Genomic DNA, 23,593 nt, shown 5'->3' on the forward strand with positions numbered 1-23,593 from the left:
TTCTCTATCATGTTTGTTTATCACTGTGACACAATGAGCACTTTGGCACTTATTTTTCTAGGATATCTGTAGATCTAAACATCTATCTATAGATGTCTCAAAATATCTCAAGATTAAAAGTGTAGATAAACCTCTTAATGCTGTCAGAAAGGTCAGAGTTCAAAGTTTTAGACATCCCTGAACTAGATTTCACGTTGCTGTAAGTGATTTTTTACATTCTCCAGTTGTAAAAATGTGCAGCCTGACCACTGAATTTTATACCCCGTGTCTGTCAACTTATCCACTTCATGTTGCTGAACGTCAGAAGCGGCGGTGAGCGTGGATGTAAACACCTGAAAGTCCAAGTCGAGAACAGAAAATTTAACAGTGTGTGAGCAGATTTGTTTGCTTTAACCATCAACCCGGCGGGCTTATGTTTGATCTGAGCCTGGACTTAAAATTAAACTCTGTTACTGTTCAAGCTATTAGCCTGCTAAATCAAATAGTATACTTTTGATTCATTTCCATAAAAACAGGTAAGCACTCCAAGTCAGCCTCAACATGTTAAGATATTTTTCTCCACCTAAAAGTTTTTTCTCTGTTATTAAGATTAAGATAACCTTAGGGTGCTGCAAACACACATTTAAAAAAATGTCCTTTTGTGTTACACAGCTTGATGACTTTTAATCACGTTAACAGCATTAGTCCCATCTGTGGTGCTAATCATTATTCCTCCCTGAGCCATAGGTGGATTCAAAAGTCAGCACCAAGACGAGTTCCACATAAATCGCTAACACAAACACGAGTTGCATAATTCAAAATTAAGCACCAGCTGAACTAACACTACACATTTGGGAAAATAAGAAGCTGAGCCAAAAGGATCAACATCAGTTGACCTGAGACGGCTAAAAATAGAGGGGAAAAACAACCGATTAAAAAAAAGTGAAAGGAACCTTTTTTTAGGAAGAGGGTACTAGGAGGGAAAGAGTCTGTCAGATCTCATTTATTTTGAAAGTAGATATTTAAAACGTTTCTTACTTTCTGTCAGTTACATTCTGTTAAAAACGGCGGCCAATGTTTCAAGTCATGAGGTCACTGTGTAAGTAATTCCTGTCAGCCAAAAGTTCAGACTTAAGGCTGCTTTAAAGCTCAATTACAGGCTGTTTTTTCTACCCTTGGATTTGTATGATGTCACAGAGAGCAGATAACCTAATATGGTCATCTTAATCACAAAGCTCGGGGTGTGAACAGAGACGTCCCACCAAGCTGCTGTTGAATTCTGCAGCCGATTGGAAGAAAGTTTTCTAAAACAGAGGAAAAGGGAGCTTAAATGGGATGTTTCAGACAGAGGATGAACTGAAGGAGGGGTCCAGCAGAGGACGAAGGAGGTACTGTGAGTCATACAGAGCTACTCTAGTTGAATCCAAGAGCAAAAATATGCTGGAAGTAAGTGAAATAGAACCTCTTTCAAAAGAGACTTTTTTAGTCTCCTTATATACAGCTACACACACACACACACACACTTACTTCAGCAGCAGTAACAGACTGCTGACAAGGACAAATGACCCCATCTCACTGCTCCACAGTGAGCCAGGTGATGATGTAGTGCAGCTTATTAGCTGGCTAATGTATTGAGGTGTGAGAGAAAAGAGAAAAAAGGACGGGCGTTCTTTACACAGATCAATCCAAACCAGGTTTTTTAAAAGCAGCTCGGACTCGGATGTCAGAGGCTTGTATGTTAGGAATAGATTATTTTCTTTATTTAGTTTATCACCAGTAAAACAAAAGCAACCACAGTCACATGCACAGAGCCAAAAGTATGTGGACAGTCACATTAGCTCCGTCAGCAGGCATTAATCAGATTCTCTGAGCCTTCACTCTTCTGGGAAGACTTGTTTGTGGGGATTTTTTCCCATTCAGACACATTAGTGAGGAAGGCCGAGCCTCGCTCTCCATCAGTGCTTCTGTTCATCCCAAAGGCTCTTTACTCCTCTACCTACAATCATTTTGTTATGGACCCATTTGTCCAACACCAAACTCGCTTTATCGTTGCAGTTTTTAACCTTAAGATTTATCTTAGGAGGTGCTAGCTTGAAACGAGCCCTGTAAGTATAAGAATCTCAACTTGAAAACAAACTAATTCAACCTTTAATAGTTTCAGGGCCAAAATGAACAAACTGGGATCTATGAGTCAGAGAGAGAAAATTCTGATGTACAGCATCCCCACCTCACTGATGTGTGAAAAACTCAACACACATTGACACATCTGCCTAATCAAACTGGAATATTAAAGTAAATAACAGCCTTTAACAGTGAGTCACTGTTAAGAGCATTACCTGAAAAAAAGAAGTTACTGTGTAGCACAGAAGCACACTAATTTTAATCCTTCAAAAAATGAGGTTTGCATATTAATTTAAGACACAGGGGTCCGCTTATTTTTCCCATGGGCTGCACATTCAAACTCAAAATTACAGAGAGGAAAAATTAGATGTGCAAAAGAAGAAAAGAATGTATTACTGAAAGATAAAAACCACCTGGTGTGGTGGTGGTGGTGGTGGTGGTGGTGCATTTTGCAGTTAAATTCCTGTCCTGCAGCAACTCCGTCAGTATTTGTGGAGGTATTTCCATATTTCAGTTTCACACCTTCGAGGTTCTGGCTTACATGCAACCACTTGATGTGAATTTCTGCTCTGTTGCCATCTAGATAACAACAGATTTGCAGCTTTTGCTGATTTATCACAGTTAATTTCCGTATCACAAACAGATTCCATGTAATTGCAAACTTGACCCCATTCAACTGTAAACTGGTAGCAGACTGACTCCATCTAATTGCAGAGACCACAAGTTCTTTGCACACAGTCGCACATTTTAACAGTCCGTGGGGAGCGACTCACTTTCAAATCAGGCCTTGTGTAGCTGGTAGAGGAACTCCGGTTTTTGGCTTAATTGTGGTAATGCTGCACAGTCGGTGTACTGGTTATGCATTACCGGGTAATGCAGGAGCCATTTTGACATTGTTTAGCCTTCCGTTGGGAGTCCCTCAGTGTTCGAAAACAAGAGAGGTCTAGTATTACAGTGAGGCTTTCAGATTTTCATATCCCGTTGTTTGCATGCTGGAAACAAAGAACGCGTGTAATGGACTGAGCAGCATTTTATTCAGTTCAAACACAGAGTTGGATTTTAAAAGCAGACAGTGGAGTCAGACTACATTTATAAAAGCTGGTCAGTGTCAGAAAGCCTGTAATGTGTTTTTAGACAGAGGGTGGGCAGGAATTAGTAACGAGTTGATGCACATCGACTGCAGGCCGCGGGTCAGTTTTCACTCAGAGCTGGATATTAATGCAAGCATTCAGTGGATATTTTCACGTCTCCTCCAGGCCGCTTTGATGATGGCTTGTGGAAGTGACTGAGTGCATACAGAGGAGATTAGACAGTCTTTACATCTTTTTCTGTTACAGCTGTCCTTTAACCTATCCTTCCTCTTTAATTCCCCCACATGTTTGATGTAGTTCTCCTTCCTAATTCCTAATAATTGATGAGCTGCTGCTCATTTAAGCTTTTGTGAGTCCTGCCTTCTACTGCATTTGTTTGCATAGACGTTTGTGGTCAGACACGCTGACATTTCAGAATAAAACCACACAAACAGACAAATGCATAAATTTTCCTGCTGACATTTTAAAAATGAGCTGGAAAAAACACACACACACAAATCACAAGCCTTTTAGCCAAAAACAGCAAATGTGATTAGACTGATTTTTTTTCCCCTGTGCCTGTTTATATGTGTTTGTGTTTGTGTAATCCTCCTCGCATGTCTCAGATCCCTCCTTGCATGCATCCTGTGCTGTGACTGCCTGGACCCCCTCCACCCTCAAGACCTGGATCCTCCCCTTCCACCCTACCCCTGTTCTACACGCCCTTCTCTAACTCCCCTGCAGGGAGAGGTGGAGAGGCCTCAAACCACCCTCCCGCTTTCTCCTCTTGGTCACTGGGCTGTAGCTGTCAGGGACCCACAGGGAGCGGAGAGTTTGGGTGATAGGGGCAGCGTAGCTGGACTCTCTTGCAGTACTTTGGCCCCCTCTGAGCTGATGGACATGCGACAGCTCCTCCGAATCCCTAGGCGACAGCATCGATTGCTGGACACGTTCTGTCCGTGTGTAGTGGCTTGTTTAAGAAGACTGAACTTTAATAGATAATATGCTCAGCTATAAACTGCTGGAACATTCTACTTCATTTTTATTCTCTTTTTTTGAGGGTTTCACAGCACAGCTCTGTTACCAACCACTTATGATTTGGCTTCGATTATTTCAGAAGTGTCTAAATAGGGAAGAAAACATAAAGGGCCAAACATATAGTTCCTTTATATGAGTCAAATGATTAGGAATGTAGATGTCACTTAAAAGCCTATTATAGTTAACTTACAAGGAAAAATGTGACAAATAAAAACTAGACAGGAGAAAAAAACAATTAACTGAAACTATAATTGGAAATTAAGTTTTAGTCTTAAAACTTAATTTTAATGTGCTCAGATTGGTCAACAGAGCAGACATGAGGCTAAACGACATGTTTAATGACATTAAAACTGTAAGATGTCAAGTTTGGCTTGTAAAGCTTGAGTTTTGACTCATGTGACACGTTGATGATTATACTGCATTTCTTTTCTTTGGGACTCCAGACTTTTATTTGATGCTCTTTTATTAAACACGCTCCCTCAGCAATGTTCGTCATCCCCACCTCCCATCAGTCATGCTGTTTTTGTTGTTGTGCCACAGTAAAGGTACAGTACACTCGAAGTAAAAGAGAGCTTAATAACAACATCTATCAAACACACCAGGTCACAAAGTCACGCTTCGCCTTCTCTCTCCAGTCGGCAGATGCGAGCGTCCATGGGCCGCAGCATGCTGAAGAGTTCCAGCGTGAGCGGAGAGATCTACACCCAGGAGCGCACAGACGGCAGCCAATCAGACACGGCGCTGGGCACGGTGGGCAGCGGCAGCAAGAAGAGACGCTCCAGCCTCAGCGCGCGGGTGGTGGCCATCGTTGGCAACCGTCGCAGCCGCAGCACGTCGCAGATCAGCGGCCCCGGTGAGTCGGCGGTTTCAGGGATTTGCTGGAATTTCATAGGACTGTATTTAAAAAAAAAACTTAAAACTAAAGATTTTGGACCATGTTAGTTTTTTGGAAGCAGACATGACAATATTTAGAAAAGAGGGTGGAGATACCTAACATCCATAACATCCATCTGCTGTATGTCACTTTCCAAAAGCTTTCTCTAATCTGATTCCATCCTCTGCTAACCTGCATTCTTTTTTCCATTAAAGGTACAATATGTAAAGTTTAATTAAATGCATGATGTAATCTGCAAGATCTGACTTCTTGAGGAATGTTAATGAGCGAGGAAGTCTCTCACGCCTCAGAATGATATTTTAATAATGCAAGAAGTCCCAACCTGATTGAAGAGGGTTAATATGAGAAAGCCCGCTGGCTCTGTGGACACACACTGCATTACTGTGCTAATCAGCTCACTGAGATCCTTTCTGCACTTTCTCAGAGGTGTGCAGAGGGTGGCAACATATCCAGTATATGGAAAACATCAACTGTAATGCCTGTTCCAAAATCCGAAGTAACCAGTTCAGACCAGCTGCACTTACATCCTTTGTCGTGAAAATCTTTGAAAACATGACGTGTGCTTAATTGGTGATAAACTAGATTCACTGCGGTTTGCTTGTCTAGTGGGCAAAGCTCTTCATTCTAGACAGCGCATATAAGAATCTTGAAAACCAAAATCTTACATGGGAGGTTTATTTGCAGATTTTTCTTCCACGTTCAATGAGATGCAGTCCCGACATTACCCGATCACATTTATTGTTGCTTTTCATTTTTTTAACTGACAGAGTTCAGTGGGCTTTTGGAAATGCCTGCATGCCCAATCCTATTATCTCAAACTCTGGCTCCCCACAAGGCTAAGTCGTTCTCCTCTGCTTTTTATCATGTGCACAGACAGCTGCACGAATTCTCAGTGGGGCAGATTTCTGGTCAAGTTTTCTGATGACACTGGGCTGAAAGTCAGAGCACATTGGTGCTTTGCCTGCATTTGTCAAGTGACAAACTTCTTGCCTTTAATTTGACTTAAACTAAGGAATTAGTGAATTTGATGCAAGCAATCAAAAAGCGTGGAGACAAAACCCAAACGCAGACAGACTCAAAGAAACTGAAAAGACGCCTTTAATTTTATAGGTGTAGAGTACCAAAAGAGTAAATACTCACTCCAGAGGTAACCAAGCAAACCGGACAGAGCTGAAAGTAATTAAAACAACAAGGCAAGTAAAATTAAATACAAAACACAAGTAGCAACCAGCTACCAAAATAAAACAGGAAACGGAGACTTAAGATGCCAAAGGACACCGGGGTGGTTAGACCAACTTTAGCACAAACGTTAAGAACAGAAACAATTCAAACACTAACAGAAACCACATTACAGAGGTAATAAGAGCTCAAAAACCTGAAAGCAATACACCAATAATTCTAAACAATAAAAGTCACAACTAAAACCAAAACAGAGGATTTTTAGTGATTCTAAAACACAAAACTCCAGGACAGTGACACAAACACACAGTTAGTGGTTCAACGAGGACAACAAAGAATCGACTTGTTGCAGAAGCTGAAATCTTTCAGTGTTTCCTTTAATATTTTCCTTCTTGTGCTGGTTCAGTGGGTTGTATATGAAGGACAGACACAAACTTTGCAACATTAAAATCTTTGTCAAGATTATTTGAGTCCAGTTAAAAAACCCGTGCTCACCTTGGAAGAATCACACGGTTCATTTTTCTCAAGTGAATTTATTTTATTGTCCTCAGGTCGGCACTGTCATGCTTCTCATGCATAATAGATGCATGAGAAGCAAACTACTCAGATTCCTTCATACCTTCTTTCTAGGGGTGCAACGATATTCGTATCGATATTGAACCGTTCGATACAGTGCTTTCGGTTCGGTACGCATATGTATCGAACAATACAACATTTGTAATTTATTTTATCAACTTTCCTTCTGACGATGCTGTCTGTGTTGAGCGCTCAGTGAATCTGTGTTCGACTACTCCGCCTAGGCTGCACTGTCGAGCGCAGATCCACTGAGTGCTCCACACAGACAGCATAGTCAGAAGGAAGAGCGCAGGGCACCTCCCCCACCCTCATTCAGATCTGGCGTTTGGAATTATTTTGGTTTTCATGTGACGTATGACCCTGAAGGTAAGGAGTCATGGACTAAAGTAAAACAGTATGTTGGATGTGCCATGCAATGCTCAATTACATGGGTGTGAACTAGTGTGTTAGCGCAGTTAGCTCGTTAACGTGTTGGCCGTCTAGCCCCATGCACGGGGCGATCGGCGGTAGCTCGTTAACGGAGATTTGCCGTGTTGTGGTGTTAAGGTCATTTCAACGAGATTAACCTGAAAGCACTAGCGGGAACACAACGAATATGACTGCACATTTACGCCGACATCATCCTAGTGCAAAGACAAAAACAACAAGCATGCTACTAACTTTAGCCGAGTCATTTAGACAGCTGTTAGCACATGATTCTCCTTATGCTGCTGAGAATATAGCCCAGAAGAAGCAGATAGTATAGCTTTTATTTTGGAAAGAGCCATTTCTCTGTAATAAACTCTCTTTTCCAAAGATGAGTGATTCCTCAATCAGATACAGGGCTTGCAATATCGCTAGCCTGACATCCTGGGGCTAGCGATTTTTTCAGTCGGGCTACCAAAATCTATCTCTGCCCTGCCCATCGGGCTATTGTAGGAAAAATATATGTCAATGCTTTTGCATTCTTTCGGAAATGTAGCTGGGTAATTATGTCATTGGCATCGGTGAGCCACTGTCAATATGTGACATATTGAAATCGCGTTTGAATTTGCGCTTGTTTTTTTGCTTTCACTTTGCAATTGTGCGAACTGTGTATAGAGAGCGACAGCACTGATCTGTGAGTGATGATAATTTGCACACCAATTCCTCTGACATCGTCTTATCAATCGTTAGCTTACTATGCAAACATGACAAGTGAAATCTCCCGCAGCTTAAACATGTGAGAGGTTGATCGCGCAGAGAATCGCTGAGCTTATGTGAGTGCCTGTGTAAAAGCATTTCAGTTCTGCTGAGCCAAATAAGACAGGTCAGGGTGAAGAAGTGACAGCCAAAGAAAAGCTTACCACAAAACGGAGAAGTTATGACAAATCAGACTATAAGGCAAAAAGAAAGTGCAGCTTTATGGTTTCATGGACAAAAGAATTTCTGTGGCTGCAATATGAGGAGCTAAATAACCAGGGCTGCACATAAGTGGTCCGCAGGTGCGCATTCGCTGTCAAAATAAAAAACACGCACAAGGGTTAGGGTTAAATTTAAAAACTGTACTTTTGAGTTAAAATATATATTTATAATTTTAATAAATGACAAATTAAAAATGCATGAACATTTTTTTTGTATCGAAAAAATATCAAACCGTGACACCAAAGTATCGAACCGAACCGTGAATTTTGTGTATCGTTGCACCCCTACTTCTTTCTTTGAGCTGCTAAATGTGAAGAAAAGTAGTTTGTTCTTCTAAATACAAGTCCCTGTGGGGGCAGTTATGCTGTGAGATTTTAACGTTGAGCTGCTCACTGACAAACTGAATGCTGTGCATGCTGGATTGTGACTTCTATGTCATTATTTATTGGGCTCTTCCCAAAAGAGCTACACAGGCCCGCTCTCTTGTGGGCCTGCTGCCTGCAGGAGGGGCCACAGGGCTTCGGTGCTGTGTGGATTCTCTTAGTGGGTGGAAACGCCTCGGTGTCCTTCCAAAAGAGCTGGGGGGCAGGGAGGCAGAGGTCTGGGGATCCCCAAAAGTTTTAGTCATATGACTCTATACTTTTCCAGATTCTTCATTTTTGCCTACAAAAGGACATGCAAAGTGCAAACCTTGATTACATTATCTAATTTAACCAAACCCAGGAGTCTAGGTGATTTCTCTTGTTGGTTTTCTCTAAAGAAAATATGGTTAAAACAGCAGCTGCACCGTTAAACTACTGTGTGCGATCACTTCGACTTAGAGAATGCAGGTTTGAACCCTTAAGCTACAGCTAAGCTAATAACAACCACATCCATACAGAAATATTCATTGCATTTTGTCCCGAGGTACAGACTGTACCCAAGCACCGCAAATTGAAAGTGTCCTTTTGTTCTGTAAAAGACAAACTTCTGCTGCTGTCGCTGGCCCAGCGCTCGTCATAAAGACAAACAACCACAGCTCGGCTCGCGGTCACACAACAGAGTGTGGCTCGTCCGAGCCCAGCATCCACTTCCACCACCGGGGCATGTACGATGAAAGCCAAATGCTGTACTTCTCTTCATTGTAGAGGGCATAAAAAGCTATTAGAGAATATTAGGCCTTCAGGGGGTCGCTCGCCCACTGCCACTGATGTAGAGAGGGGAGAGAGGAAGTAGAGAAAGGACGAACATCAGCCTAATGTAAAAAAGTCTCTCTTGGTCATGATGGATGATGCCGAATGCAGGTAAGAGAGGCTCACTTGTATTTTCTAAACTATTTACTGTGAGGTTTTAGACACAGGATAAAGGGAGGCTCAGAAATGTTGTTTTCCAACATCATGAGTCAGAAGGCAGACGCGCCCCTGTCCGAGATGCCACACAGTGGGGGTTTTTTGGCTGTTTTTCTGCCCAACAATTTCCTGTTTACTGCTGGTGAACAGATTCTACAGAACATGGGCGCAACTTTGACCGTGGTTCAGACAGCGAGATCAAACAGTCCTGAACTGGATCTGTGGGCTATCTTGTGATATTCAGCTTTGTCTAACATATGAATGGTTTACTGTTTAGGCCACTGAGTGAACTCTGTCCTCTGAAAATGCAGAAACAACAACAGCAAAATCTTTGTGTGAATCCTGATACTCTGGGATTTTCCACCTTCTAGATCAGGGGTGGGCAAACTTTTTGATTCGTGGGCCACATTGAGTTCTAACATTTGACAAAGGGGCCGGAACAGGAGTAGATAGATGGCATGCTTTGAAAACATCACCTCATTGGGGGAAAAATACACATCTTGGGATATGGAGAAAACATGTGCTTTAATTTCCAATGAAAATGAAGAAAAGCATTACAATAAAATCTCTGACTTCGAAATGAGCCTTTAAACACTGAAAATCAAATAAATGAATATTTTATTTTAAAGCACTGAAAGTTCTGTTATCCTTCAGGATATCACATCACTCTCCTCCTAACTCTTTTTTTTTTTTTTCCAAAAACGGTAGGAGATGCAGATGTACTTGTCCTGTTCCTTTTATTCAATTTGTTTCCCCGGTGCCAAAAGTCAACAACGACCAGTGCAAGGACGAAACAGTTGCAGCAAGTCAGTCTGTGAAGCGTTATAGTTGATCTGCGCACACTGTTCATTTTAACAACGTGCGTATCACGGAGAGACACACATTTTAATGGGAGCAGTGTTGTTGGTCTCCTTTTTTAGCCAGCGCATCAAAGTCTGGAGTTAGTTTTGTTGTGGCGATTCTCAGGATTGATCTGAGGTGTAGGTCTGTTAACTTGGATCTGTGGCTGGCTTTGTTGATGTTCATGACGCTGAAGGTCTGTTCACACACGAAGGTAGAGCCGAACAAAGCCAACATCATCTGCGCTCTTCGCCTTAGATTTGGAAACGCGGCATCATTGAGTGAAGCATAGAAGTCATTTAGTTTCAGAGAGCTGAACTTCTCTTTTAAGGCAGGGTCGGACTGAAGGTCGATGAGTTCGAGCTGAAGCTCCTCTGGAGCTGTTTCGGGGTCTTGTGACAGAGGAAAGGCCACCAATTGAAGTGACTTGTCAATTTTATCGAAATCCAAAAACCGACGGCAGAATTCTCCGTGCAGTGCATCCAGTGACTCACTGTATTTCTTTACTTTTGCTCCGGCCTCTTTCAGCGTGGCTAGTGTAGGAAAATGAGTGAATGACTTGTTCAAAATCTGCCTGGAGAATAAAGCCAGCTTGGATTTGAAGGCTTTCACGTTTGTGTGCATGTCATGCACAAACTGCTCCTTCCCCTGCAGTTTCACGTTGAGCTCATTCAAGTGTGAAAATACGTCTGTAGCAAACGCAAAGTCACACATCCAGCTCTTGTTGCTCAGCTCAGGAAATTCATCAGTCTTCCCCTGCCGCTCCAAAAACACGCCAATCTCCTCTTTGAGCTCCCACACTCGTTGAAACACTTTGCCCAAACTCAACCAGCGGACACGTTAGTGATAAAGCAGGTCCTGGTGATCCGCATCAGTTTCCTCCAGAAACGCAATGAACTGACGGTGCTGAAGTCCCCGTGCGCGTATGAAGTTGACAAGTTTCACCACAGGATTCACAACATGATTCAGCTGTAACACCGATTTACATAGAGATTCCTGGTGGATGATGCAGTGGAGGAAAATCACATCCTGGTCAGAGTTTTCATCTTTCACTTTATTCTGGATTCTCCTCAGCAGGCCAACGTTTTTTCCCGTTAAATTCGGAGATCCATCTGTGGTGACGTTAACAAGCTTACTCCAGGGAAGCTTCATGTTTTCGATGGCAGCAGACACTCGTTCAAACAAGTCCTCTCCCCGTGTTTGTCCTTTCAGAGACTCCATTGTCAAAAACTCCTCCGTTATTTCAAAGGTTTCGTTGATTCCTCGGATAAAAATGAGGAGCTCAGCAGTGTCTTTGACATCGTTGCTTTCATCCAGTGCTAAAGAATAAAAAGTGAATGACTTCGCCTTTTTGTTTAATATGCTGGTGATATCTTTATCTATTAGTTCTACACGGCGAGTCACTGTCCGCCGTGATAAACTGATTTTCTCAAATTTGTCTTTGGTCTCCGGGCACAAAATACCTCCTGTCTCTACCATACATTCTTTTAAAAACTCGCCCTCTGACAGTGGTTTGCTGGCCTTTGCTATTTTGAATGAAAGCATAAAACTGGCCTTGGTACTTGACTCTTGAATGGCAGTTTGACGGTGAAAAAAACTTTGCTGAGCCTTCAAATTAGCTGCCAACTTCTCAGCAGCAGATTCCCGTTCTTTTGTTGAGAGCTTGCTAGCATAATTTGCGTGCTTTGTGACAAAGTGACGGCTAATATTATACTCTTTAAAAACCGCCACAGTTTCTTGGCATATCAGGCAAACAGCAGATGATCGGTGTTCAGTGAAAAAATATTTAGTTGTCCACTCCTTTTTGAACACTCGACATTCTCTGTCCACTTTCCTTTTCTTGGGACCGCTCATCTTCATAGAGGGGCGGTAGGTCACAGGGTAAAGTGCAAACGTGGAGTAATAGGCCTACGCCGCTTCACCTCAACAAAGCCAATATATCTAGAGTGCGCCATCTAGTGAGGAAACATCAGAATTGCAGGGGAAATAAAACATTAACAAGGTTAATTTATTAAATTTTTTTCAAGTTTGGCGGGCCGGATCAAAACGTTTAACGGGCCGCACGTGGCCCCCGGGCCGTAGTTCGCCCATGCCTGTTCTAGATGAATCACTTTGTGGGGTCATTTGAATAATCACTCATGATAAGGGACTACCAAGAATAATAATATCTTTATTTAAAAACAGTAGCACCTTTCAAGAACAAGTTGCAGTTTTCTTTACAAAGGCAAGAGCAGTGCACGACTGCACATTTCCTTCGAGGCTTAAAATGTTCGTGTAAAGCGTGAACTGAGTCTGAGTCTCCGGATATTTGGATGCGATCTATACTTAAAAACATTAAGATAATGTCTCCAAACTTTTCTCACATCATTTTGATGTGCATTTGTTGTGTTGTGTTTTTAAGGAGCACTATAATTAAACCATTACCTAAAAAGCTCTTATTTGATCCATCTGTCTCCATCTGGCTAATTATAGGCCAATTTCTAACCTTCTTTTTATTTCAAAGATTCTCCAAAGAGTTCAGTTCAGTTCAGTTCATTTTTATTTCAAACATTTCAAACATGTGCCTTCACAATCATTACAAAATATCATTCCATTATTTGTTTGAAAAGGAGTAGTTGTCAAGCAGCTGGATGATGATCTAGAGGAGCATTAAAACAGCTAGTGAAGGTTACAAATCATCGTTTTATGGCCGTTGACAGTGGACTCCTCTCTGTGCTTGTCCTGCTCGTCCTCAGTACAGCACACACAACTGATCCGAAATTACAAACTCAGACGCACCACTGGTGTTTTTGTTTGAATCCTACATATCTCATAAATTTAGTTTTGTTGATTTAAACGAGGAGCGTTCCACAGATCTCAATGTTTGGACCACTATTTTTACATTATACATGTTTCCCCTCAATAGTGTTACAGAGCACTGGATACATTTTCATTGCTATGCAGATGATACCTAAAGCCAAATGACACAAATCCATCCATCCTAACCATGTGCTTCTTAATTCAGTTTTATTTGTATATATTGTAGGTCAAAGACACTGCAATATTAGTTATAGAAACAAATATGATCAAATGTCCCCATATGAGCAACACGTGGCAACAACGGGAAGGAAGAACTCCCTTTTAACAGGAAGAGACCTCCAACAGAACCAAGCTCAGAGAGGGGCGGGGCCATCTGCAAACGCAAACCATGAACAATATAAAACGTGCAGTGGTGCCATATAAATAAAAATATCCTCTGCTTTGTTCATGTTTTAATTGTGGGAGGGGAATGTATAACTCCTAATTGTTGTAAGTATCTATAGCTTCAGCCTAACAACTTTCCTGTGGTATCGGTTTTAAAGAAAAGAGCCATTCCTTCACTGGAGTCTGTTATCAAAATATTGTCTGCTTGATGATTCTTCCTCTCGCTCTCGTTTACCTCCAGAGGGGAAGAGTAAGAAGGAGAAAGGAGCGTCGATCCAGAGGAGCACGGAGACCGGCATGGCCGTGGAGCTGACGAGGAACATGAGCCGGCAGCCCAGCAGAGAGTCCAACAACGGCAGCATGAACAGCTGCAACTCTGAGGGGAAGTCAGTAAACCCGTCCCTCTGCTACTCGTCATCTGCACTCTCTGTGTCACAAAGACGTCCTGAATGAAATGAGTTAGAGTGACAGTAATGACTGCATGTCAGCATGTTCTGAGGGAGACATCCATTCCCGCCTGCGGGTATTTCTGTATGTGTTGGCCGACTGAGAGTAAACACAGTCTAATATAACGAGCACGCAGTTTAAAAATGAGTCAGCGTGGAGAGTGTGAGGCGACGATAAAACCAAAACTCAGACAGAGTCAAATTAAGACCGGGTGTTTTCTGTCGCTTGGACAATCACGTAGATATTTTTTCTTGTTATAAATAATGAGTGCAAGTGAAATTCTCCTGGAGGCAGCAAAGTGAATCCACCACATGTGCTGACTGAGTGGGGCCATCAGCAAGACTGATGACACATTTGTATATAGGTTGGTGGTTTTTAGAGTTAATAATGGGCTGTTTTGTGTTTTCTGTGGTAGCTTGATCTTTTCTGGAGTGAATCTAGGTGCCAGCAGTCAATTCAGTGACTTCCTGGATGGACTCGGACCAGCTCAGTTAGTGGGAAGACAAACACTGGCTACTCCTGCCATCGGTACAAAACCTCTTCTCTCTTCTTTTGAATTATTTGGGGTATTTTTTAAAGCTTTATTTGTGCATGCATGGATAGATGTTGTAAAGGTTTTTTTGCATTTAACAATGAATCAGAAAATGCCAGAAAATGTCAGAAATCATTAGTATTGTAATGTTTTTGCTACTTTACTTTGTATTTTTGTGTGTCTTGAGTATTTCTAGCATGAATTTCTCTGACATATTTTGGATATTTCTGGTATTTTATTTTAAATGTTGATTGTGCCATTCATCCTCTTCTCTTGGTCGTGAGGCATCAATCTAAGCAGACAATCCCAGTCTTCCATCTTCCCAGCCTCTCCTCCACTTCTTCAGGTGGGAAGACGTTCCCGAGTCAGCCGAGAAATGTGATCTTTCCAGCATGTCGTGGTTCATTTCACACTGGGCCACAGACTGCTCCAGTGCAAGTTGGAGGTCACTGCTTGATAAAGCCAGCGGAGCTACATCATCTACGAAAATCAAGCACGAGATCCTCAGGCCACATAGCCTTGAGAAATTCAGGGAAAATCTCATTCGCCCCATTCACTGTGTCCACTGCAGAAGGTCTGTCAGTGGGGCTGAGAAGATCCTTGATGTATTCCTCACACCACCAAACTATGTCCTGAGTTGAGGTCAGCAGCGTTGCATCCCTGCTATAAAAAGTGTTTGCAGGGAGCTGTCCACGCCACTCGAGTCACCTGACGATTTGCCGGACTTCCTTCAAGGTCGACTAAAAGTCCTGCTCAATGGCCTCGCTGAGCTCCTCCCATACCTGAGTTTTTTGGTACTGCAAGAGCTGCAATCCACTTGGCCTGTTGGTACCTGTCAGCTGCCTCTGCTCACCATGCTTGATAGAATCCCTCCCACTGCTTGATGGCTCCTTTAACCTCTGCTGTTCATCTGATTCAGGGATTACCGCCACACTAGGGTCCGCTTTCCACAGAATGCTGTTAAAGTTTTGCTCAAAGTGAGAGCTGAAGAGCTTGACACTCTGGCCTTTGCCAAGTTCACCCTCACTGTCCAACATCTTCCATTGCCACCTGATGCAACTCACCAACAGGTGGTGAAGTGCAAAAATGAATCACTGACCTGCGACGCAGGGTGTCCTGGTGCCACGTGGACTTTTGGACACCCTCATGCTTGAACATCGTGTTCAATTTGGAGAAACTGCGGTGCAGCCAGTCCCTCCCATTCACACTCCTCTAGATCATTCTGTCATTGCCCATGTGAGCATTTAAGTCCTCCAGTAGGACAATGCAGCAATGTTCAGCACATGAGTGCACACGACAATCAGGACATAGGGAGGGAGAAAGAGAGACTGTTTTCATGTTCTTATAACTATTAATTTTATATTTTTATTGTTTCTTATGATTATTTGTACTTAATCTTGTTCTTTTTTATTGTTATTGTTGATGATGATCAATTTAATTGTGCCAGGCTGAGAGTGTTACCTATGCATTAAGTCTGCGCTCCTGTCGTAGTAGATGTTGGTGTTGAGCTCTTTGTTTTCTTATTTTTTGTGCTGTGTTTTTTAGGTGATATCCAGATCGGTATGATGGAGAAAAAGGGTCAGCTGGAGGTGGAGGTGATCAGAGCACGAGGACTTGTACAGAAGCCAGGATCCAAATCTCTCCCTGGTAAGCGCCCAACCTGACTGAAGCCGCCACAGACCAACTAATCCCTCCATCACTCACACACATGTTATTATAATCCAGTATATACACTCGACTCAAGCTCACCTGTTCTTTGCATTCGTACAACCAGCCCTGAGAGCCGATAGTGTTCCCACTAATGGCTTTTTTTATTGCTCTGTTTCTGCCGTCAGCTCCATATGTCAAAGTCTATCTGCTGAATAATGGAGCGTACGTAGCCAAAAAGAAAACCAAGATTGCACGGAAAACACTTGACCCACTGTACCAGCAAGCACTGCTATTTGAGGAGAGCCCGCAGGGGAAAGTGTTACAGGTGAGCAGGAGATTTATTTCCCTTCATCACAAAGTTAAATGCTTCCCCCCCTCCTACTTCATGCTGACGGAAATCGAGCAGAGCAACATGACAACGTGAAATTATTTTTTCCTTCAGGTGATTGTATGGGGAGACTATGGCCGCATGGACCATAAAAGCTTCATGGGAGTTGCACAAATCTTATTGGAGGAGCTGGACTTATCAAGCACAGTCATCGGTTGGTACAAGCTGTTCCCACCATCCTCTCTGGTGGATCCGACACTCGCCTCCCTGACGCGACGAGCTTCTCAGTCGTCTCTCGACAGCTCGTCCGGACCGCCCGGGGTCCGATCTTAGTGGACAAACAGCTCTACACCACCGAGAAAAAACTAAAACTAAAACTCGGAGAGAAATGAAATACTAACGGCAGAAATGTAGAACAACAACAATCAGAAACACGAGAAAGCTTTGTTGAAATCTGACAATCACTCCTGCCGCGGTTAATTTTGTCTGTCGTAGGGAGCGTCGCATTTCAGTGTTTCATGTCCATTCGAGGAAAAGTCTCTGTGTTTTCTCTGTGTGTGCTGAAGAAGCCGTGCAGCAGCTGTCCAGACAGTACCAGAGAATCCAAACGAAGCAGGGTGGCTTTTAACCGAATCAACAATAGCAAAGAAATGTATGTAAAGCATCGGAATGTATGGACTCGAGACAAGAGGTAATCACCCTCCGCTCCTGCAGGCGGCGCTGCGCTCCCTGCAGTGGCCTCCTCCAGAACCCCAACAGACTGCTGGTATTCCCGTCCCCGCCGTGTGTGGGGGACGGGGTGCTCAGTCTGGAAGCACAGGGCCTTCTTCTGGTGCCTAGACCTCGGAGCCGCATTACTGGTCCCCCCCTCTCTGTGGAAAGATCCTCTTTTCAATATGTTTACCATGGCTGCTCTGAAGCCGCACCGTTTCAGCGTGTTTGCTTTGTTGTTCATTTCTTTCCCTTCGTTACTACTGGCACAAGATGTTTTTAAAAATGCTCATGATAATGTTGTCAGTCTGGTGTGTGCATGGAGAGTAAAAATAAAATACAAGAGATTAAAAAAAAAAAGAAGCTATTAAATGTCTGCAAGTGTAATGCAGGAAGAGGGCGGGGAACAGGTTAGATTTTTACATGTGAGATTAGCGTTGTTTTGCTGGCAAGCGTGCAGGCCAGTCGTCTTTGTATAGTTGTATATTAGGCCTCCCAGGAGGTTGACCAATAAGTAAAATTTATGTCACTTTGAAATATCACAAGGGTACAATGTCAATGTAAAAAAAAAGAAAACGTAAATCTTTGTTCACCTATGTGAGAGCGAGACAGGGGCGTCTAATTTTTCACATTTTTTGGGAGGCACATTCCCTCCCTCCCGGCATGTTAAAGGTTTTTATCCAATCTTTAGTTCAACATTTTTTTCTTTTTAAATTTAAACACAAGCACAAGAGCTTGATTTTTTTACAACAAAAAGTTTAACGTTTTGAAGAAAAAAATAATAATACATAGCTAAAAAAATCAAAAACAAAAAAAAGGACAAAAAGCAGCAATCCTCCCGTCACCGGTTCTCTTCATCGTTTCGTCTCGACGTTCGGAGGCAAACAGAACAACAAATATTGTCACAGTTTTTTCCTCGTGCATCTCGGTGAATGTGGGCCAATCAGATCGATCCGTCGGGACGCCAACGCTCATCCTCCGTCCGGCCTGCAGGCTCCTCCCACCCGGAGGGGGGAGGGGCAGCATGACTTTGGAACCCGTTCCAAGCTGCATGCACATTTTTGTAAACAAACAAACAAACAAAAAAAATCTAGATACGCGTGTTAGCTCCACATACTGTAGGGCCGCTTGTATGTTGCATGCAGTTGTACAGTTTGCTCGTACTTGAATATTAAAGAGATAAAACCAAGAAACTGAAGCCATTCCCATTACGCAAAGACATCCAAATCCACTGCAGTCCAGTCCACGTCCTTCAGTCCGGTGCTGAATGTCTCTCAAACCGAATCCCAAGATTACATTGATGTCTCTGGAAGATGTACTGTACTGTACTGAGCAGACCTCGCAGCCCCTCTTACTGTTATTCCACATCATAGTATACCTCCGAGGGGCTGGGACGATGTATGAATAAATATGTACAAATCAGATCTATGAAAATATGAATTATGTTTCAACATAATGATTTCAGACGACACGGAGAATAAACTCAGATGCACAGAAAGTCGCACCCTGTAAATACTCAGCACTATGCCCGGGGTTTTCATTTGGTTCACTGAGAAAAGGGGCCAAGTCTTATAATAAGGAGCGATTAGTACTTTAGGTGACGAGGGGACCGTGCTGTGGGACGGCGATGGGTCTGAAAGTCCTCGTCTGAACACTTCTCTGTGCTTCGAACTCGGCGTCTGTGCCCGGCCCGCCATGCTCAGTCCCGCCTCACTCCAGATTTCTTTTCATTGTCCAGTGAAGCTGTTTTTTTCCTTATTTATTTAGGTTTTTTTTCCTTGTCAGTATTAACAGGAGAAAAAATTGCTGATTGTTTACAACTTCTGTGTTCCACTGAAACAAGAAAATCAGAAAAAAGTAAAGCATTCACTGCAACATTTCTTGTTTGTATAACAGATGTGGCTCAAATGATGTGTATGTTTTATATATAAAAAAATTTCATTTTTATGATTTACAAATAAAAAAGAATGTGTGGAAAAAAATACCAATGTTTTCCTTGATTGTTTCTCATGCTTATTTTTTAATTTTCTGATTTGACATGATGTCAAAAGGCCAGGGTGCCTTGTTTGTGGGAAAGCTAATATTTATTCTCAGTCTGTGCATCTCTGAGCAGAGCAGCATTATTTTAGAGAGAGGGCCATCACTGTTCCCACCGTAGTAAATTTATTACAGTTCATAAAAACATATTTCAAGTGTTTTCATCAGTTCTAGATACAATATAAAAGAACAACATGTGCTTTTCCCCCTTTTATTCAGTTGAGAAGGTGATGAGCTATCTGCTAACGCTAGCTAGTTTGGTTAGCAAATGCTAACCAACTCTATGGGTCTATTGCTGGACATACCCGCTAATTAGTGCTATGTACAGTAGCATGCACAACAAAATTCTAGACTTTTATGCGCCGTGGCCATCGTACTAACTTGTCTGTGCAGATAACAGCTTAGGAATCTAAACAGTAGTCAAACCATACTAGTAGCTCTTACAGCAATCAACATGGCCTACATGTCCAGTTCGGTGAGCTCAGTTAGCTGAGGTTAATCCTAGCAGACAGTTAGTGTCCTATCTGTTACTCAGACAAACACGTGGCTAATAAAGTTTAAACAGGTGAGTAATAGTAATATTACTTAATAATTATTAATATAGTAATATTTATACCTAAACAGTTCTCATTAAGGAATAAATTGATCAAGGAGTGGAAAATAATTTGCGTAGCAAGCAGTAAGCATGATAATTTTTGCTCTAAAGTTGGCTATTTCAACAAGGGAGTCTATGGAGAGTGACTCACTTTAGAAGTCAGTCTTGAGTGGCCACAAGAGAAACTGCAGTTTTTATCAATATGTGTTGCACTGATTATGTCGTCCTTATTTCCTTTTTTTTGTTATTTCATGCTTTTGTTTGGGTCAAGAAGGGCATCCAATATAAAGTCTGCCAAATCAAACATGCGCTGGTAACCAGTGTGATGACGCCTTCTGGAAAGGAAGCAGCAACTATTTAAAAAGCGCTATAACCTCAAACGACCAAGATATTTTAGCAAATAAAATACAGTTTGTGACCACATGATATACCAGAAAGATTTTCTAAAAGGTTCTTATGTAATGAGTTTTCAGTCTTTTTTTAATGCAAAAATCCCTAAAGTTGTGATGTTATTTAACCAGGTACTTAGTCTGGATGGCCCTGTGAGGAACACCGGCGTAATTTCAGACCAAGATATGTTCTTCAGCACACACAGTATAGACATACATGTAAGGCTGCTTTCCTTCACCTAAGTGGTATTTTTCTAATTCAATACACCATTTCAATTCAATTCAGTTTTATTTATACAGCACCAAATCACAACAACAGCCGCCTCAAGGTGCTTTATATTGTAAGATAGACCCTAAAATAATACATACAGATAAAAACCCAACAATCCTATGACCTTCTATGAGCAAACACCTTGGCAACAGTGGGAAGGAAAAACTCCCTTTGAACAGGAAGAAACCTCCGGTAGAACCAGGCTCAGGGAGGGGCAGGGCCATCTGCCGTGACCGGTTGGGTTGAGAGAAGGAAGGCGGGACAAAAGACATGCTGTGAATAAAATTTTAACAATGAAATGTTGTTGTTGTACAGTGGAACCTGTAAACAGACGGCTTCTGCAAAGTAAAGTCTCAAAGACCAGAGATGAGAGAACGGAGGACAATTTTAGGTTCTTAAGTGCTCTGTTTGTGAATAAAGTCACATGACAACCATGTGGTACTACATACAACACCATCACAGTCTTGCCACTGCGATCCATCTAACCAAAAAGGATCTGCTGTTTCTTATACAACACAGAGCTTGGGAGATTTATGCTCCACTTGTTGTTAAGTAACCACAGGATCCCCCAAAAACAACATCTGCAGGCAATCTACACTGACCCGCCCACCACCCTTGCCCTGGCAGCCGGGCCCCCAGGCTCCCTCTGTGCTGCAGCATCAGGGGTCATAACCTGCCTGTATAAAACATGGACACAGACCATCGTGGAAAAGACACATGTAGATCACACATGTCAGAGGCCACTATAAAATTTCCATGCTGCTCCCAGGAATAAGATTAATCTATCTAATAAAGTCAAAGGTCATGCATTGGTGGAAAAGAAACCATGAGTTCACGTGGAATACAAACATTTCAAACTTAACTTTTAAAACTCTGGTTACAATTTCTTAATAAGAATGATTGGATTGAAGAGGTTAGGATTTTAAGATGGTGCGCTTTTGACAGTGATTTTTTACCTAATGAATTAGACGTAAGATATAAAAAATGGTCTGGACAAGGTTTAACGGCATATTGTATGTTTTACGATAAGGGAATTCTTAGGGACTTCCAATCAATAAAAGATCAATACCAGTTAAGTAAAACGGACTTTTTTAGGTTCTTACAAATTAGGCATCATCTATATAATTTTATACCTAAGAGAACAGATCTTTTTTCTTTACCTGTTCTGAGTATATTTGTCAAGGCTTATCAGGCTGACACAGGCCTTAAGGTGATTTCAAGATTGTACAAGGGTATACAAGAGGTTAAGAAGTGGAATACTACCTACATAAAAAAAAAATGGGAAAATGAAACAAATATAGCAATATCAGATAACATTTGGTATGAGCAGTGCGCTTTTCAGTGGAGAATTTCTAGTTCTAATACATGGAGATGTTACGGTTGGAAGAGTATCTGTAGGTTTTTTATTACCCCTGCACAAAGTAAACATTATTTTAATCACTCTAATTGCTGGAGAAATTGTGGGGCCCAAGGAGTAAAACATTTTCATCTGTTCTGGTCTTGCCCAAGGATCAACATTTTTTGGGTATTGATCCACTCTGAGTTGCAGATTATTTTTGGTATGCAGCTTCCCTTTAATTGGGACGAACTTTTGTTTGGATATTTATACTCAGTAAATGTAGATAAAATGTCTAAGCAGTTGTATGGTATCCTGAGTTTGGCTGCCCGTAAAATTATTACCAAGAAATGGCTTAGTGTGAAAATTCCATCACTGGGTGATTGGCATGAGACTGTACATGGGATGTTTAAAATGGAAAGAATTACCTTCATTAAAAGACTCCAGTTTGATATATTTAGTGAAATTTGGGGTAAATGGAAACACTACATCCGGTTAAGGAGACCCGATCTTGTTTGAATCTCTGTAACTATATATGCCACATTTCTGAATCGTTATGTGTTTATATGTATATGTTAGTATGTATGAGACTACAAGTGAACACATATGTAAGTAGGTATGTGTATGTATGCTTAAGAATATGGGTGTGTGAGTGAATATGTGTGTGCGAGTACATACACACTAGAGGGTACACCCGTCTGTTTTTCTTATTTTTATTTATTTATTTATTTTTATTATTTACGTCTGTTCTTGATTATATGTTTATTTTGGATTATTTGTGTTTATATAGGTTGTTTAATAAAAAGAGAATAACAAAAAAAACATGGACACAGACCATCGTGGAAAAGACACATGTAGATCACACATGTCAGAGGCCACTATAAAATTTCCATGCTGCTCCCAGGAATAAGATTAATCTATCTAATAAAGTCAAAGGTCATGCATTGGTGGAAAAGAAACCATGAGTTCACGTGGAATACAAACATTTCAAACTTAACTTTTAATATCATCCATGAAGACGGGCTTCCCAAGTAAAATATTAAACAAACAAAACCTTTGGGAAAAGAAAGGCTCATGTGAGCCGAGCGATGCCGGGAAAAACAGTCTGAGAGTCTGTCGGCATGAGGTTCAGGACCCAGAAACCATCTCACATGATGAGATGACGTGAGACCAGTGATAGTTTGGGTTGTAAGTTTACCACTGCTTTCCCTCCAGCAAAACATGTTACAACTTATTTCTTCTCAAGTGGGATTAAAAAGGGTGCAGATTTTTATAAAAGAGAACACCAGCATAAAAGGATTATCCATTTCCAGCCTCGTATTTTTATTCTTGGACTCTATCAGAGTAGCTGTGTATGACCCACAGTTCAAAACAATGCTAATTTATCTCATTCTGGGTCTTGTTTCAGTGCCACACTTCATCCTCTGTCTGAAACAAGTTGTTAAAAGCCATCTTTCACTGCGCCTCCTAAAAGGAATTACAGCAGGGGGGTGGGGCTTTTGTGCTCACAGCAGAGTACTTTTAAAATAATGTACTTCCTCTGAAATAGTCCATAAATAAATACATTTTGATGGAAGGGTTGAGACAATTGTTTTTTATTGTCCAAAAATACCTTTCTGTGAGTTTTAGGGACATCATACCACCATAAAGCAATTTGTAGCTTCTGCCATTTTTATTTGAGGCATGAAGCGAGCAGCAGCTGAAA

General features: G+C 41.7%; 1 protein-coding gene and 1 pseudogene across 19 annotated transcripts in view; one reads left to right on the top strand and one right to left on the bottom strand.

The window, feature by feature from the left end:
- rims1b (regulating synaptic membrane exocytosis 1b) overlaps window positions 1-19,242 on the top strand; it is a 92,895-nt gene extending 73,653 nt beyond the window's left edge. For all 19 annotated transcript variants that reach the window (XM_086297032.1, XM_086297046.1, XM_086297043.1 and 16 more), the window contains 6 exons: window positions 4,844-5,061; window positions 13,834-13,978; window positions 14,455-14,567; window positions 16,117-16,218; window positions 16,407-16,546; window positions 16,664-19,242. In XM_086297032.1, coding sequence (XP_086153158.1) covers window positions 4,844-5,061; window positions 13,834-13,978; window positions 14,455-14,567; window positions 16,117-16,218; window positions 16,407-16,546; window positions 16,664-16,882 — 937 coding nt within the window. In that variant the 3' untranslated portion in view covers window positions 16,883-19,242. The remainder of the gene's footprint in view (window positions 1-4,843; window positions 5,062-13,833; window positions 13,979-14,454; window positions 14,568-16,116; window positions 16,219-16,406; window positions 16,547-16,663) is intronic.
- On the bottom strand, window positions 10,455-11,630 carry LOC147328571 (general transcription factor II-I repeat domain-containing protein 2A-like; annotated as a pseudogene).
- Window positions 19,243-23,593: the final 4,351 nt, after the last annotated feature.

This window comes from Aulonocara sp. 'chitande type north' Nkhata Bay, linkage group LG6 (assembly GCF_057382095.1).
Source record: "Aulonocara sp. 'chitande type north' Nkhata Bay isolate Kocher_YH1m ecotype deep benthic linkage group LG6, A_spYH_male_GT1.1, whole genome shotgun sequence".
NCBI classification, from domain to species: Eukaryota; Metazoa; Chordata; class Actinopteri; order Cichliformes; family Cichlidae; genus Aulonocara; species Aulonocara sp. 'chitande type north' Nkhata Bay.